General features: G+C 32.6%; 2 protein-coding genes across 5 annotated transcripts; both read left to right on the top strand.

The window, feature by feature from the left end:
* The first annotated feature begins 423 nt into the window (after nt 1-423).
* On the top strand, nt 424-4,010 carry LOC116345368. The gene is made up of 4 exons (XM_031774664.1): nt 424-1,233; nt 1,322-1,636; nt 1,715-1,882; nt 2,121-4,010. The coding sequence occupies exons 1-4, from the start codon at nt 848-850 to the stop codon at nt 3,613-3,615; spliced, it is 2,364 nt and encodes a 787-aa protein (XP_031630524.1). The 5' UTR covers nt 424-847; the 3' UTR covers nt 3,616-4,010.
* A 1,862-nt stretch (nt 4,011-5,872) lies between these two features.
* LOC116344966 (torso-like protein) lies at nt 5,873-15,727 on the top strand. Of its 4 annotated transcripts, XM_031773838.1 has the most exons (8): nt 5,873-5,997; nt 6,060-6,083; nt 12,352-12,636; nt 12,822-12,988; nt 13,440-13,618; nt 13,685-13,753; nt 13,829-13,845; nt 13,953-15,727. In XM_031773838.1, the coding sequence occupies exons 3-8, from the start codon at nt 12,427-12,429 to the stop codon at nt 14,349-14,351; spliced, it is 1,041 nt and encodes a 346-aa protein (XP_031629698.1). In that variant the 5' UTR covers nt 5,873-5,997; nt 6,060-6,083; nt 12,352-12,426; the 3' UTR covers nt 14,352-15,727. The 4 variants fall into 4 exon arrangements, with proteins under 4 accessions (XP_031629698.1, XP_031629699.1, XP_031629696.1 ...); XM_031773839.1 differs by lacking the exons at nt 5,873-5,997; nt 6,060-6,083 and adding an exon at nt 6,735-7,113; XM_031773836.1 differs by lacking the exons at nt 5,873-5,997; nt 6,060-6,083 and adding an exon at nt 6,736-7,417.
* The last annotated feature ends 2,517 nt before the right edge of the window (nt 15,728-18,244 follow it).

The raw sequence follows: 18,244 nt of genomic DNA, 5'->3' as shown, positions 1-18,244 counted from the left end.
CTTTGCTGTGAGTGAATGAAATAACATTGAGCAATATACTTAAACGCCACGTAAATTCCGACGTATTCCGACTGATTTATATGGCTGACGTACTTAACGTTTGCTGGAGAATTCCAGTGAATGGAGCTCGACAATTTGTTTGCAAAAAGGCAATTTCATTATTTTCGTTGCAAGTCAGTTGAGTTCTAATTAAAAATGTCTTTCAAAAAATGTATCATTCTTTCCCATTTACTTTTCTTACAACAATAAAAAAAACTTAAATTCAATTACAATCGTACTTTATTTTAAGTATCGTTTAAATGCTAGAAATTTCAAACAATAAAAGAAAATACAAACAAATACACAATGTTATTTATAATAATATGTCACAACATACTCATTTCGACTCAATTCGGCGGCCATTTTTCCTCCATTGTAAATGACAAATAGCATATGGCGGACCATCAAATGAAATTCTGTGTCGGAAAACTTTGCATTTTGTAAACAATAAATAAAACAACATTTTCGGTGGAAAAAAAAATCAAAACACATTAAATTGTTTGTGATTTCTATGGTGTAAATGATAAAATCGGTGTACATTGTTTGAAAAAGATTTAAAATTTGATGATTGTTTTTGCGGTAAATATACGCGCGAACGGACAAAAGAGTTTTTGTTTTCATTTTGATGAAAGAAAGAAATAACGCGAAAAAAAAACTGAAAAGAGTACGTATTAGTGATGGCGATACAATAATATGAGCGTGAATGAAATAGAGATCAAAATTATCAAACAAATTTCAATGACAATGAAATAAAAGATTCAGAAATTGTGTGCCTGAGCGCGGTAAAAATAAAACACAAACAAAGAAAATGCCACAATTATCGAATCAAATGCCGTTGCCAATTTATGTCGATGTAATCGACAAAGAAACAAAATCACCGGACGATATTGCATCCGTACCTGTTAAAACGGAATGTGTCAATAGCAAAGGCGATGAAAGTGATATTGTTTTGAATTGTGATAGTTTATTGAGTAAAGCTACAATCGAAATTAAACGAGAGACTGACTATGTTGATATCGGCATGGAAATTCCATCATCAGACATGGCCGCCGTTGACGATGAATTGGATCTATTGAGTAGCTGTGATTCAAACAATGATGTGGCTACGAAGAATACAAAGCCGACCACAAACTTTTTATGTAATCGATGCAGACAAGTGTTTACGTCGCGCGACTCATTCGAAATGCACTATAAGTATGTCTTGAGAACACCAGTTCACCTTAACCATTGACACTTAATGGATTCTTTACAAGTTCGCTTTTTTTGTCGTTTTCTCTTACAGGCAAGCCTACAATGAGACTCCAATATATACATGTCAGATTTGTGACAAACAAATGAAAAATAAACGATCATATCAACGTCATTTTAATCGTCATTCGAGCGCACAAAAGTTCACCTGTTCCATTTGCGCGAAGAAATTCTCACAGGAAAAACTGTTGAAAAAACACGAATCCGTACATAATCTCAGCACAGCCAAATCATGTTTGGATTGCAACGAACAATTTTTCGATTTAATTCAATTCAAAGCACATCGTCGCACACATCACACACAAACGAAGAAACAACAACTGTATCAGTGTGCCGATTGTGGGAAAATGTAAGCGAACAAACAAACAAAACATAAGTAGAATTAGCAAGGGATTCTTTTTTACATATTTGTTTTCGTTGTTTTCAGTATGAAGAATAGAAGCAGTTTGAGTATGCATTCGAAAATTCATAGCAACGATAGACAGTATGGATGTATGGTGTGCGATCAAAAATTTGTGCAAAAAATCAATTTAATCAATCATCTCAAGGTTCACAACACGTTGAAAACACACTCATGCAACGAATGCGGAAAAAGGTGTGTATATATGCAAAATGTATTCTATTCGAATCGAATCCCTTGAAGGGGAAACGTTGAGAGCACTCGATTTTTTTTTCATAACAATGCCAAATAACAATAATCAATTGGAAGAACTCGTATTTGGGCTCCGATTTGTTTATTGATATATGTTACACATTTGATTCGAGTTAAAACCAAATTGATAAAATCTCACAATTATTCTATATAACATATTGTCTTTTTTTTGTTCTGATAGTTTTGTTGGACAATCTCAATTATTACGTCACTGTACACAACATACAACCTTGAGATCATTTGAGTGCGAAATTTGTAAAAAATTATACAAAACAAAACGCGATCTAAAACTACATTTGATGGTGCATTCCACATTGCGGCCTCACAAATGCACATTGTGCACGAAAACATTCTTGAGCACATCAAAACTAAAGCAACACATGAACGTCCACTCAGGCGATCGTCCATTTAAATGTCGACATTGTCCCAAGGACTTTACGAATTTTCCCAATTGGCTGAAACATACGCGACGACGACATAAGGTCGATCACAAAACGGGAGAAAAATTGGTTGTAATGCCAAACTTTTTGAATAAAACAAATAAAACGAATAAATCGAGTAAAATTAAAGCACCAAAACGTTCGAATAAAAAGGAAAATCGCAATAATGCCGAAATAAGTAGTAGTGATGGTACTGGTGGTGGTGGTGGTGGTGGTGGTGGTGACGATGCCCAACTGGCATTAAATTCAATCGAAATGGATGAGTGCATTGTGAAAGAAGAGAATAAAGAGGAAAATAGTGATACAGCCGGTTACAACCATGTTGATATTAGCGATGATGCTGGATTTGCATTGAATACCATCGAAACGGATGAAAGCATAGTAAAGGTTGATGATGATACTGCACTGTCGTTAAATACAATTGAAATGGATGAATGCATAGGTGTTGATCATAATGCTGGACTGACCTTGAATCAGATCGAAATGGATCAATGCATTGTAAAAGTTGGTAATGATGCTGAACTGGTATTGAACGCAATGGAAATGAATGAATGTTTGAGAGTTGGCGGCGATGCTGCTCTAACATTAAGTATCGACACAGAGGAACGGCTGGTAGAAGTTGGTAGTGATACTGGACTCACATTGAGTACAATCGAACTCGATGAATGCATTGTAAAAGAAGAGAATCTAAATGATTCAGGTGATAATGGAAAAATGGATGACTTAATCGACACAGATATATTATTGAAACAAACCAATGATACATGCACAATGCCATTTGTGGTCACAAAGTCAGGCAGTGATTTGTCCACTATAACGGTAAACAATCGTACATTACCGTTAAATACGTCTGATGATTTAGAACGTGCAGCATCATTGCTGATGCATCAAACATTCGATTTTGAGGATGAATTTGAATTCGTTAACATCAAATCGGAATTAATCGATCCAATTATTTCGGACTCGGATCAAGAGCAACCAGAGCAAAAATCAAATCAAAACCATGAACAAGGAGACGATGCCAGTAAACCGCTATCGTCACCATACAATTTAACATCGGATTTCTCAAACATTCACTATTCCAATTCGGATTTTATGTATTCATACTATTCACAGGCAACACAATGCGATTTTGCGATGATGCCATTGCCGCCAATTAACACTGTTAAACGGAAACTAAAGGGCATCAGTTCAACATCATCAATCTTTCCACCGGGAATGACAAATGTCCTTTAAACAGATATGAGCCCAAGCGGGTTTCTTTTGAGTTTTTTTTTTAAACAAGCAATACGGTCATCATTATTATTTTACGCACCATGAAAACAATGAAGAAAAACACATCACATTTAGTATTATTTATATCATTATAAAACTCATGGTTTGGGTCATAGCATCGATCATAGTCCTCACTTTTTTTCTCAGCCACTTTGTGCTTTGTATTAAATACACACAGATATACCCACACTTATCGATTGCATACTATAATAGAATTTAAATCTATGTTTTCAATCCTTCAATAATCAGTTCTTATGTACTTCAATCATCACATACATGCATATGAATCGTTGCGGTTTGATTTTATTGCAAATAAATAAGCTGAAACATAAAGTTTTTTTTGTTGTTGTAAATATTACATCAACAGAAATTAAAAAAATAAATAAATAAAAATGTTGCATTCTTATTTGCAATAAAATCGAAGATATTTTTTATCGTAACGACTGTGTGTGTGTACAGCAAATGAATTCAATCATCAACTTTGGCAATCATTTATTTTATCCTAATGCAGAAATTCAATCAGGTGTTTACGTATTTCTACGAAGAATAAAACTGCAATTTCATGAACATTTACAAATTGTTCTTTAAAATATTTAATCAATTTCTAATTATAAGGTTGTATCCATTATAAATGGACATTTTTATGACCTCTGAGTTTATTATTTAACCTTTTTTTCTCTCAAATCATAATTAGGAGTGTATCGTTAATTGAGGGGTGGAGTGATTAAATTCAATATTGGTACCTCCAGTTGACATTTTCGAAAAGAACTTTTTGTATACTTTTGTAGTTTAAAATTGGACTTTTATCATGTATTAGGTTCACCTCTTTCCCCCGAACAGAAAGCAAACATATTTTTATATATATATATATATATATTGGGATTTTAATTACGTAATAAATTTTTGTGATTTCGATTTCGGTGATTCAAAAAAAATCTTCATAGCGATAAAAACGAAAATCTTTTTATTTGATCACATAAAAAAATAGTGGAAAATTATAACCCATTTAAATTCATGAAAAGAAATAAGACATATTTTCATTTGATTTTATCACATACACACACATATGATTTTTAAATTAAACACTTTTGACCAGAATAAAACAAAAATTAAAATGCTTGATAAATGATGCTATGGCATTTTTATCGCTTTTTCCCCCAGAATATATTTGTGATTCATAACTCACACGTGCATCCGCACATTTACAAAATGCATACCTTTTGCTTAAGTTAGATGTAGTTAAGTTTCAGTTATATTTTATCGTTTATTTCTAAACGCTACATATTTTTTTTGTTTTCTTTTTGAGAGAAAAAAATGAGAAAACCATAAAAGATCTCTTTAATTTTATAAACTTTTTAGCAATGCTAAAAAAAAAGGAGAAAAAGAACAAAAAAAAATAATGTACAAATACGAAGAAATGAAGCTCAATCGAATGAAAGAAATGAACTTAAAAAACGACAAGTAGATATAGGAATTGCTCGGTTTCAATTACAATTAAAATTGTATTCACACCAATGGGCGAAAGCGAACGTGTTTAAAAAACCTAACAAAAAACAATTATTATTAACATGTAGTAATTCATAAATCTTTTATTTTATAATTAAGAATCAACATCCGAAATTAAATTGAAGCAATAAAGAAAAGAAAAACCATTTAAATGATCAAACAGAAACATTGATTGTAATTTATTTATGCGTTTGAGAGCTGGAAATGTCAATCAAATTTACTGATCTCTTTGTGTGTGCGACTTCGATTTCTCAATCATTTTGAAATACATAATTAAATGGGCGATAACACCTAATCTTATGCATTTCAAAATCAACACAACCATCAAGAGGTAAACAATGCATTCAAAATAAATTTCCCATAATGCTAGACATGCCCAATCAAAATGTGTGTATTCCAATTTCTTTTAAAATCTTATTTATTCATAATTTCGATGCGAAAAACTAGTCATATTTTTTTCTGTGTGTGAACTGATCATCAGCCGAAAATCCATCACGATATTGTACAAAACTAATGCAAAATGAATGTATAGCGTGTAGATACTTACAATGAATCCGGTCTCAATGTGATACTTTGACCTTCAGTATTATCTAATAGATTCTTTTGAATGGTTTGGTCAAGCGATAATACCGATTTATGGTGTTTGAGTTTGTCACTTATAAACTTCAAATATTGTGGTGTGATCTCGTAAAATATGACAATAGAGCACGAAATTTTTACTAATTGCCATTTTTTATAGTGCTTCACCGTAGCATTGGGTTGCGCAAAAAAAGAGAACGAAGCTAATGTGAATCGGTAGCAAACGAGGAGAAAAAAAAAACATCTCAATTTCATACGGTGTGTGTGCTGAATAGTAAGGTTTCATTTAAGATTGACCTAATCAGAATTTTTAATTTCAGCGAAACACACAAAGTGGGCAAAAGGTTAGTGTGTTTAATTATTTTTTTTCTCTGCTGCTGTTGCCGTTTTTGTTTCATCGTAATAGCTAAAAACTAATAAATCGTACGATTACTTCGGAAGCATGAATAATTTGCAATGAATTTCAATATTTTATTTTCCATCCAACAATCAATGCATATGAGATAGGGCGAATGTGTGAGTGTGTTAAAGTGAGAGAGAGATCGAATGCGTGCATGAGAGAGATAAGACCAAATCATAAACATCGTTAAGTTTGTAGAGAAAAAAAAGAATGCGGGTTCAATATGGATTCGGTTCATTGGGGTGATGATGAATTTCGTGGAATTTGAAAAGATGCATTATTTTTAACGATCTTCTTACCAGTGAACGTGCGCGTGCGCTCTCTCATCTATTTGAATTGATAATGGCAGAGTACATTTCAATCGGTAATGCTACTTGGTGATGCTGTTTCTGGTGTGAGAACCTAGTGAATCATAAGAAAAACAAGAGCTAATAAAAATTGGCAAACAAAAAAAACTGAAGAAAAACAACTGCGACAACATCACTACAAAATCCGAATACACCGCGAATGAATCGGATAGAGGTGTCTCGTCAGCTGGTTTTAACTGCCGTATTTAGCCAGTTGTGAACAAGTGACAAAAGCCCCGATAGCGTCGACGATGTTTTAACATTTCAAGCAGTTGTATTATAAACGCAGACAGCACTGGTTGCGATTTTTGTTTTGTCTTCGTCTTCGTTTCGTGTATATTTCGTGCTTGAGTCCGTCTTTTTTTTCTTCTTCTCTTCTGACGGACAACGAAGATCGTTTTCAAAGTTCTCAAAGTGATCGATCAAAGCATTTTTGTCTCGCCTTTAAAAAAAAGCACACACACTTCACAAATGCTTTTGATGATATAAAGAAAAGGCCACACATCGCCAATCAGTGTTAACGAGAAGTCAACTAATTTTAATGTTAAAAGTCATACACACTGTGATATGCTACACTCAATCAGAATGAATACAATTCACACCGAATTAAAATAAACCGAATAAAACGTATTGTGAACTCTTTTTTTATGGCTTTTGAATCTCATTTAATGTCATTTTTTCCCCGAATCACGACGAAAATGTGCACGAATTAGAAGCAATCGATCGAGAGATAGAGAAAAAAGAAGAGCGTCCAAAAAAGGTCATATTCAGTGAAATAGTGCATTGGATGTGTGTGTATGTGTGTGTGTGATTGACAATACAAGTGCGTAAATGTGCTTCCCAATTGATAACTGATATATCAATTCAAACTTGATTTTTAAATTTTGCTATTAGTGTTTTTATGCTTTTGCTTTCATTCGAAATTTAGAAGGTACGTATATATTCATGATCAAGTGTTTTGATTCGATAACCAATTGACTTTTATTAAATGCATATAAACTATTGTTTTGAGAATCAGAGAGAAAAAGAGAGACAAGAAAAAATTAAATTGAATAACACATTTTTAAATTTTGACTGCGTCTTTGGATCAACGACCGTAACATAAATTCAAAAATTTCATGTCGCAAATATGTTGTTATTGCTACTGCTGCTGACGTTGTTGTTGCCAATTATAAAATAAAATTCACCGAAAAATGTGCGCTGTGTGATAATTTTCAAAGCTCGAAAAATTGTGCCTAGTTTCAATGACAAACATAAAAGACTCATCGACGAATTTTAATTTATTTTTGCCATTTAAACATGTAATAGAACAAAAAAATGTAAATAAATGCCACTGATTAGTGATTTATTTATTTTTTGTATGAATTACAATGATTTTTAGCGGTCATTTAATTGATGACACGCGAACAAGTAATCAATCTGTCGTCGAACAAGTTTCTCTATGGAATCGGCGCTTTTTATCTGATTTCAAAAAAATCATTTGAAAACTAACAAAATTCCTATTTGAGCACATCTCGGATAGTAACAATGATCAATGCTCATTCGAAACAACTTATTCCACTTCAAAGATGTTCTTGGTAAAATGATACATTCACGAATATTTGAATTCAAAAGAACTTTCGACACTCATTGGATATTCATACTGAATTGTTTTTTGTTGGAAAACGAAAAGGAAAACAATTACCAAATTGCGCAATGAATTGTGATACGCTTTGCAAAAGTCAACGAAGTTTTTAGTAATATCCGTTCTGGTAACCGTTTCTTAAACAACGTGCTTCATTCATTCTTTTATATATATAGATATTTTGAGTTTGCAATATAATAACAACAAATAATAATAATAACTATGACGTTGGAAAAAAAGCGATTTGCATATGAGAGAAGAATCAAAATGAAATATAAGAAGAAGGTGACGACAATGACCACGACAACGACGGAAAAGAAAAAAAAAACAAGCGGAAAGCTAAACGGAGTACAATATAATTTAACGTAATTAGATAATAGACGTACACGTATAATACTTATTTTCAAATTAATTGCAAGCAAACGGCTCACTGAACAAATTTCGTGTGTAAATAAGTGGTGTAAGCACCATGCTCAAGCAAATTGTCGTATGCGTTTCGATTAAATTCATGCCTAATATTCTGATTATGCTAGTTTTTTTTTCTCATCTTTTTTGTTTCATTCATAAGCCATTTGAATTACATTTAAACCGTAACCGTGCACTGCACACAGCATGGTATATGCATATGGTCCGTAATAAAGCATATATATATATATCCATATACAAACGCACACACGATATTGATTAAGCAAGGTCTAGTTCATCATTTACCGTAATTCGTAATTTCAATTGACAGTTTATTACAAATGCATGCATATATAACGTTGCATCGTATGGTTTTCCCTTTTTTTCCAGCCCGTTCCATCTTTCATTCGCCAAAACAGTGGGCCAGCATGAAAATTGAAAACAGTGTCATCAAAATGTGTGTATGCTTGAGTTTGTTTTCAAAACATGGCATTTTGTTTTGTCGGTTTCGGTAATATGGCAAACAGATGTTGTAGAGTGTATGTGTATTAGAGACAGTATGGAACAACGATCTCGATTCTTTGCTTCAAACAATATCGCAAACAAAGCATAATCAACAGGTGGAAGTTTATGGATATGATTTTATATTTTTTGTTTGTTTCATGAAGGTTTTGACAAATCGTGCGCGCATTTTATTTTGTTTATTCAACATTGCAGCATTGTGTATGAGTGAGATAAACATACATAAAACTAATGCCAATTGTCAACCGATTGCTTAGTGTTACGTCAATTTAGAGCATTGGGCTCCGAACGATACCCGCAAATTAAGGTCTTTTGCCTTTTAAACAATCAATTTTGATTGTTCATATTACTGAGAAGTGGTGTGTATTTTTATGTGATCTCGTGAGCACATTTCGCTCTGTTCTCGTTCGAATACCAACATTTTTAACAACATGCTGCTGCTGCTGCTGAAAATAGCAAAAATCTTCTGTGCATAGCCACACGGTTCAATTTACTAAACAGCCACGCGATCACATAAGAAAAAATAAAGCAAACAAATAAACAAACGTTGAAAAAGCGACAACACACAACGTAAGAAACCGCACGTTCAATTTCAGGAAATTGATATTCTGAGTCACATGCAAAGTATGATAGATGAATTTAAAATGCGACACATGAGTTACTCACTGTGCTGCGCTATGTTCTCCGTACACACCAAAAATGAGCGAAAATGAATAAAAAAAAACTCAACAACCATCTGACCTTCAACCATTAGATTAGGTAGTCATCTAAAATCGCTTATTTCTTTTGTTCCATCGACGAAATTTTTTTCGTCTGTTATTCGCTTCATTTCAATTTGTGTGCATAATTTTTTTTATTATTCGCTTTCTATGTTTCGATATGACCCTCCCAATATAACACACACATTATTCACCATGACCCTCTCTTAGCTCAGGTTTTTTTTTTTGCTTTTTCGAAAAAAAGTAAGCTCTTTTTTTGCTTAGCGTGACCTTGTGCGATAAATGAATTTAAAAAAAAAAGAGCAGTGAATTTGGAACATTTTTATGCAAAGACGAAAAAACGCAACATGAACTATAATTTCGTCGGTATATGAATGCAAATATAGAGATGAATTAATAAACCCACTCGATGACAAACGAAACGACTTTGTTGCCAAAAGTTGATCTGTGCACACAAAAGGTGATCATTAATAAGCGCAGGCATGCGTGCGCACCCGCTCGCATCATCTCACACAAATCCATTAACCAGTTGCGGCAATCTTAATACTCGAATTGCTTTCTAAAAAAAAACAAATCAAAAATTAAATGGAAAATCGTCTGCATTGAATGAAACCGAAATTTTCATCTTCATTTAGATGCAACGAGCGTGCGCGCGCATAGAGTGTATGCAACAGAGAGAGAGAGAGAGAGAGAGAGAGAGAGAGAGAGAGAGAGAGGGAGAGAGAGAGAGAGGGAGAGAGTGAAAAATACCGATGAATTTGAGCGAAATTTCAGTTTCGGTTTGATTGTTGTTGTTTTTTTTTATTATCAAACGTGATAAAAACACAATAGAGCCCGTACTTATGCTGCAGCAGATAACAATGCAACGCACTCATACTTAACATAAAAACCGAAATGCATACATTTACAGTGAACGGGAATAAAAAAATCATCTTTCGCATCTCGCTCTTGCACTTTGATGTACGATTACAATTGGCCATAACGTTTTCACGTTTTCAATAACAAATAATTAACCGAAATAAAGCCGCTTACCTTGACTTACAACTGTGTTGTATATACAATGTATGGGCTTGGAATACATGTGTGTCTAAATATATATATATATATATATATAGATGTGTGTATCCATGATTGATATTGAATGTACGAATTGTGAAGAGAAGGAAACTATACGGCGGTGAGTGATGAAACCCCTTAAACGCAACATATAAAGCCATTGCTGGTTGTTGTTTTTGCCGTTGTGATGAGCCATATTGGTATGTGTGATTTTTTGCACTCGCATTCGATGCATTCGGTATACAGTCTAATTTAAGTTTGTTGTTTTACTTTATTCTATTTCTATCAATCAATTTTCGGATGCATCAAATCAAATGCATGAATCAAAAAACACCGACGATAACAACACCATAAACTGAATGGCTCGAAATGAATGAACCACTAAAACAAAAAAAAACACACATATTTAATAATATATTTTAAAAATAAATATATGCACAATGCAATAATGATGCTGGGCGGGCGCACGTTTTATGTTCGAATATAGATGTGGACAAAACAGCAAGAAAAAAAAGAAAGCGAAATACTCCACACAATTTACTTTTATAGCGATTCCATCCAATGATTGCTCACATTCATTTCGATCAGTGCAACTTTTTTTTAATTTCAATTTCGTTTAACGTTGCTTTTTTACAGTCGATTTTAGTGAAGTGTTGTTGTTTTTTTCAGTTGGCACTGTTGTTGTTATTTAAGCACATTGTAAATTGTAATTACATTTTACAGCTGTCTCTTTAGTTGCGCTGTACAACAAACACGTCATGTGTCCCGTCTTAAGTTAAGAACACAAATTGATTTGATGCGATCACTTTTGGTTGGTGTTTTGTTGGCACACGTCAATCTTCTCGGTGACAAAGCGATGCACATATATATACAGAATAACGGGACATAGAGAGCAGCGCAAGATTTGTGTGTTTGAAAAGGCAAAAGAAAAAAATACCAAAGTTTCAATAAGATTTAGTGTAATTTTTCGTGCTGTTTTGAAACTTTTCGAAATGGAAATTAAGTTGGCTTGACAAGCAAACGAAATGGAAAGAAGTGTTTAGTGCCACTCGATGGATTAATTGGTCAGCTTACGCAGTTTGATAAGAAAATGATTGTGAATCTCAATGGAAAATAACACCATTTACCAGAGCGATAAACAATGATTTAGAACACGGTCGTCGTGGTGCAAAGAAGAGACAATTGAACAATTTGGTGTATGTGTACATTTGTAAAAATGGTGAAAAAGAAAAAAACCGCATCATTGACTTAAATCAAGAGTTCAAAAACTTTAAAAACGAGACGCGAGAATTCAAGTCATAAAAATATCCAAGAAAACTTTTTTTTATTGCTTTGTGAATTGTGTTTTGGGTCATTGTGCTTTTTTAGAAACCTTAAGGTACTGCACCAGTAATAATAAGAATAACAAAAATCAAAAGAGTATGTGTGTATTACGTGGATCATTGTCATTCAGTTCATTTAAATGTAGTGGGCAAGTAAGGCCATCAAACAATATCTTATTACCGTGTTTTTTTTCTCTCTCTCTTTCTTCAACTCCAGCTCAGATTCGCTGAATGCGCGACCGTAATGCGATAGTGCGGAAATACAACGAAAAACGACGAAGAAAAACAAAAGATGACTTTGCTTTATAAAATTATTGGATTCTGCACGTTGTTCTTGCTGATCAATAACTTGTGCATGGGCAAAATTGAATCACGATTACGCGTCGGTAAAACCATTAACGTTTTTGTTCGTTATGGCTATTTGGGCATTTCAATGAAAGTGATTTCATACAACGACACCGAACGATGGCTATTCAAAGAGCCAACATACAATGTATTTCGAGTAAGTGTGTGCATGTGTGTGCGACCACAATTAAATTTACATTATATCCTTATCATTTCCTTGATCTTTTACATCACATTCGACACATGTGTTTGATTCTTTTTTATGTCTATAAGATGATTTTTTCAAATTTATTTATATTTTTAATAATTTTTATTTGATGATATGGTCAATTGCTTTTTTAGGGTATCGATCAATTAGTGGAAGCAACGGAAGAGAATACACCGGGCACTTTTAATGGGGATTTTCATATGGAATTTTGCGATAATAAAAAACAATTATTTCAAGCATATTTTCGCGATTTCACCATTGAACGACTTGAATATCCATGGCAAGCTTTCACCGGTGGATGGTATGTACAGTGAGTCAATAAAATATCGGTAGACAAAATTTTGCATGGCACACTCCAGTCGAAAAAAAAATCTTATGTTTGCTATTATATTCAGTGTACAATTGTTCAAACTGTATTCACTTTTCCACATCAAAATCTATAATCATCTTATCCGTTTACGTAGTTTTATTTTTTTTCGCAAAAGTTTTAAATAGTTAGAAATAAGGGTGACCACTCGCTTCGCTCGCATCTCTTCATATTTTAAAATTCTACTGAATTAATAATTAATAATTGTTTTTACTCAGATATATTTGATTTATTATATTTGCATTGGTTTTGCTTTTGATTGCTAAATATCTGAAAGTTTATATTTTTGTGAATCGTTTAAGCTGTTGAATTTGTAAGCTTTAAAAAAATGCCATGAAGAAATCGAATTATCTTGAAAATCCATTATTCTCTTTTATCGGAACAGGCAACCAGAAGTGGCCGCCCGTAAATTGGGTATAAATTCGTCATTCATCAAAGGTGACTATTGTTATGTATTAGTGCGTGTATCACGATTTCGCGAAACCGCACGTCTAGCAAAGCCGATACCACCAAATCAAATGCTACACGAAGATGTATCGGAGAAAATAGAAAATATGACACCAGGTTAGTTAACGATCTTCGTTTATTCAAATGTATTTTTAAAAAAATCTATTCGATTTCATTTACTAGGCAATCAAACGGAAACCGTCCAGTTTATGTCAAGCTTCGGGACCCACTATATAAATTCTTATGTTACGGGTAAGTCATTATAAGCAATGCACTTAAAAATTGCTTTTCTATTATTTAATAATTCTTTTTGTGATTCTCCCCTAGGTAATTCATTATATCAGGTATAATGATTTAAGTCATTTATTTTTCGTGCACATTTACCAATTCGACAAATTATTGATCAAAATATGCTAATTGAATTGTTTTTGTTGTCAATTTTCATTTTTAGGTGTTTGTGTATTCAAAGCAAAACTACCAGCATATCAAAGATCGTTTAAAAACGCGAGGCGTTGCGGCGTTATCTCGACTTGATTTGTACAATTATTTTGCACCGTGGTATGCTGAACATTTGGGGCAAATTCGTGCGGCGAGCGGCAATAGCACGATTGAAGCATGGGCACATCGTAAACTACGTCTATCATATTATATATTTACTTATGTAAGTCTATTGAAATTGCATGGCAATGGCAATCTATTGCGCCAATTAGACAATCTATTGGGTAATGAGGCGATCTTGTCTTTGGATTTAAAAGCGTTAACAACACTATTCAAAGAGCCGAAAAAACGAGAATGGTTCCAAGAAATCATTGACAATTATCTTAAACTATGGGAAATCAATATGTTTTAAAATCGATCGACAATACCATTGTGTGCAATGAGGACTCTTTGCACATTCCTGATTTATGTTTTGGTAAAATTTCAATTGACACACCGTTGACACACAGCCCAATGGTGTCTGTAACCAAAAACACTGACACGCCTGCGATGCGTACACGGAAGAAGCGCGTTGGTGTTTTTGGTTACCAAATTTATACCATTTTCAGGCTGTCCTTTGGCAATGTCGAACACACGATAAACGCTAATTTATGAAGTTTATTGTTGAATACAATGGAGAGAAGTTGTTTTGGTTGTTAAGAAAAAATGATGCGCAACTTCAAAAAGAATATCTGAATCTCGGTCGATTGAAATACCGTTTCGAGCAAAAAAAAAAACAAAGTCGTTCAAAAACCTCTAGCACACTATTATTTATTGTATTTTTAGAATGTGATTCAGAATTCTTTGCTGAGTATTTATATGTAGCATGCGATTTTAAATTACCTTCAAAGTATCTTAATTGATGAATTACGCGTAACAGAATAGTTGTTAGTTGAAAGCATCCGTTTGTTGTAGTCGCACATTGCAATCGTATTCATTGAATTCAGTATCATTTGGATCATGCGATTCAATGATTTTTGTGTTAATTATTTTGAGTTTGAAAATTTAATTAAATCCACATATTACCATATACAATTATACATCCTAAATCGACTACAAGGAATATTGTGTGTCTTGTTTTTTTTTTGTTGCTGCTTACTAATGCGCATCAGTTTGCAGCCAGCCAGACATCACAATTATATTTGTGACATTTTGACATTTAATTCTCTCTCCCGCTATTCTTTTTCTCCACTATTGACAATACAATCTAGATATAATGAAACAATCGATGAAATTCGAAAAACAACAACAACAATCAACAACATATCGTTATCGTGGGTCATATGATTCAATCCGCAATACTATAATATCAATTTACATTTTAAAAAAGACTGAAATGAAACCCAATCACACAAAAAATGAAGAAAAAAAAAATCCAACGAAACTCAAGTCATTCAGCAAAAAAAAAGATGAAAGAGAATCCGTAAGCAAATAAAGGAAAATGAAATGTGGCTTTTGTTATTTACTGTGATAATAAAAAAAATAATTATAGGCGTATAAATAGATTAATTACTTCTTTGAATTAGATGTTCTATTGTTAATTTGAAATACAACACATCATGATGATGCATGCATTCAGTGTTAGATGTCACAACGATTCACGCTATATGCAAATTATATTATCAAATATTATTTAAACAATAAATAAAAGAAATTAATTGAGAAAATAAAATCATTATACAAACAGTGCGTGCAAATTGTGAAGATAGTTTTGTTTTCAAAAATTAAAATTGCGAATAAACAAACTGGCAACGACGAATTTTATTTGTTACACCCCAGTTTTTTCTAGCACCCATTTCATCATTTTTTTTCTCTCTCGTTGTCATTTAAAAGCAAATCTCCTGAAGCTAAACGGCATTTTTAAATATACGAAAGATTTTTAATGAAAAATAAAAGAAACCAAACATTTTATACCTTTCTACTAAACCATAAAAAATGAGAAATTTCAACCTTTTACCCTGTTCAGCTCACTGAATTTAATTTCTTGTTGCAGTCAAAATTACCTGCTGTAAATTTGCTACTTCTCAATCTCAAGCATAAGATTTCAATTGTAGCAATCTTTAATTCTTAGTAAGATTTCACCATCTCTAATGCCAGTGACCAGATTGCTTCCGCCAGATAAAGAAAATAAACTTACGCATAACATATCCTTCAAGATTTTCACCAATTTGAATTCAGGAGTTGCAAAAAAAAATCAAACATCATGTCACGTGTATTACAGATTTTCACTTTTGTAATTTATTTGTGTCAACATTTCCGGTTTAGCAGAATAAAATTCTAACTATAATTTTTTTGTTTTGTCATTTTTTTTAAATACATTTTCATTTGCTATACTTGTTTAAATTATTTCCTTTTCATTTTTCTTTTATTTAACTTCGGTCAAAGAAGAATATTTATGGCCAACATATCTGTGTCTGTTTGTGTCTGTGTCTGTGTTAGCTTTAATAATATGTGTCAGGTAGTAAAGTAAAATAATTTAAAAATGAGATTTTGAGTGCATTTATCCATTGCACCAATTGCGAGCATCATACTCACGTGGTAAAACTCACTTGAGCAGAGGCCATCAACATTTTGCCGTAGTAATAAATTAGTAAATAATTAATTGGGAAAATGCACTCAAAATCAAATTTCAAATCAATAATTTAAAACTGAGCGTTTGCATGCTCTCGACAGGCTCACATATAGATTGAGCGATTTATTGGTTTTCTTTTTCTGGTCGTTTTTTCTTCCATTTATTTTGTTTTCATATATTTTCTTGGGTAATACAATGGTTTTTTTTAATTCGTTTTGTTTAAATTTGCTTAGTTCAAATCACACTACTTGATGAAACAAAGCAGACATTGCCTGAATTCGATTTCATATTTTTGTTGTTTTCAGAATTTCAAATGGTATGTCCAGTCCTTAAGAAATAATTTTCGAATCAGTCATCGCAGAAAGCCGCTAATTTTTTGCGTCAATCATATGTATTGACTCCGGTATTGACAATTTGCTTTCAAGACTTTTCTACTCATATAAAATCCAAAGCCAAAGTGAAAGAACATAAAGAATCCGTGACCAAATTCATATTAACTGCCAAATTCAATTGCAATTTGTTATGTGCAAGAAAGAGATAGCAAACATAATAAAGTGTCGCCAGTTCTTTAATTCTTACTAATTTTCACTGAGTTACTGATTTTCACTTACATTTTCGTATGAATCGATGGAAGAAATATGAAAAGTTTGGAAGTTATTTTATAATCCTGTTTGTAAAATGATATAATGTGTGTTGCTTTCTGTCCATATATGCTGAAAATGAAAATGATTTAAGCGACCACTTGTTTGCTGATCTTGCCCATAGAAAGTTCCCTAAGCGAGACCAGAAGATATGATTAATTTAAATTATTTTCATTCTCAGCTCCATATATATGTGTATATATTTATGTATTGTATTTATATTTCTGCATTTTCAATCTACGTGTTGATTGTTCTTTATATATTTCATCTATCTGCATCGTTTCATAAATAAAATGTTCATAATTTAAAAAGAAAGAAACTATATCACTTAAAAAAACATCACATAACGGAAAACAAACTCAAAAGACTTGTTGTTCGTCTGAATATGGAAAACATAGAAGGGCGAGAACAAAAAAATTTGAACAAAAATTTGTACTTTATGTTTATCTTTTTTGTTCAGTGTTGTTTTGTATTTTTGTTTTTCTTGTTAAAAAAAGTGATTGTGTTCGTGCTATACGAAACGACTTTGTATGACAAACAGCACTTGGCCATTAGATAGGTAAATGTCGATTTGGGGGCACTACACTAAACTCTAACCGATTGTTTAACCGATAAATAGCAAAAATTCGACATAATATTCTTCTTCTTCTTTTATTCATATAAAACAATTATTGTATTGCATAAGAATTCAAATTAAATTGAATTTGATACCATGAATCCTGATAACAAATGAAATATCCTCATTTATATTGGGTTTTTCTTTTCTATGTTCACACTGTTCCGAACTGGCAAAACGAATTTGATGCAATAATATTTCATTTCTTACAAAGACAGACAGGGCGTAAGCCGTGTTCAACTTTCATTTAATTAAATTGAGAAATGTCTGCATTGAATTTAAATTCATTATTTCTTCGTTTTTTCCGCATCAAACTGTTTGGACATGTATCATTGCATGAACATTGTTTAACCAGTTTTTGTTCTTTATCTATGAAATTGTCAACACCGTATTGATAACAAAACACCGCGATATCTGTATATATATAAATATGCTAT

This window comes from Contarinia nasturtii, unplaced genomic scaffold, assembly GCF_009176525.2.
Source record: "Contarinia nasturtii isolate CC-2019 unplaced genomic scaffold, AAFC_CNas_1.1 Cnas_scaffold_1240, whole genome shotgun sequence".
Taxonomy (NCBI): Eukaryota; Metazoa; Arthropoda; class Insecta; order Diptera; family Cecidomyiidae; genus Contarinia; species Contarinia nasturtii.
The sequence above is the reverse complement of the archived record's forward strand: the minus strand, read 5'-3'. Positions and strand labels throughout refer to the sequence as shown.

What these genes read in the sequence shown, in the direction of transcription:
- LOC116344966 (XM_031773838.1), top strand. Translation starts at nt 12,427, where the DNA reads ATGACTTTGCTTTATAAAATTATTGGATTCTGCACGTTGTTCTTGCTG. An exon ending in CAAGCTTTCACCGGTGGATG is followed by an intron (nt 12,989 to 13,439) that starts GTATGTACAGTG and finishes TTATCGGAACAG; the next exon opens with GCAACCAGAAGTGGCCGCCC. An exon ending in AATAGAAAATATGACACCAG is followed by an intron (nt 13,619 to 13,684) that starts GTTAGTTAACGA and finishes TTCATTTACTAG; the next exon opens with GCAATCAAACGGAAACCGTC.
- LOC116345368 (XM_031774664.1), top strand. Translation starts at nt 848, where the DNA reads ATGCCACAATTATCGAATCAAATGCCGTTGCCAATTTATGTCGATGTA. An exon ending in TCATTCGAAATGCACTATAA is followed by an intron (nt 1,234 to 1,321) that starts GTATGTCTTGAG and finishes TTTCTCTTACAG; the next exon opens with GCAAGCCTACAATGAGACTC. An exon ending in TGTGCCGATTGTGGGAAAAT is followed by an intron (nt 1,637 to 1,714) that starts GTAAGCGAACAA and finishes CGTTGTTTTCAG; the next exon opens with TATGAAGAATAGAAGCAGTT.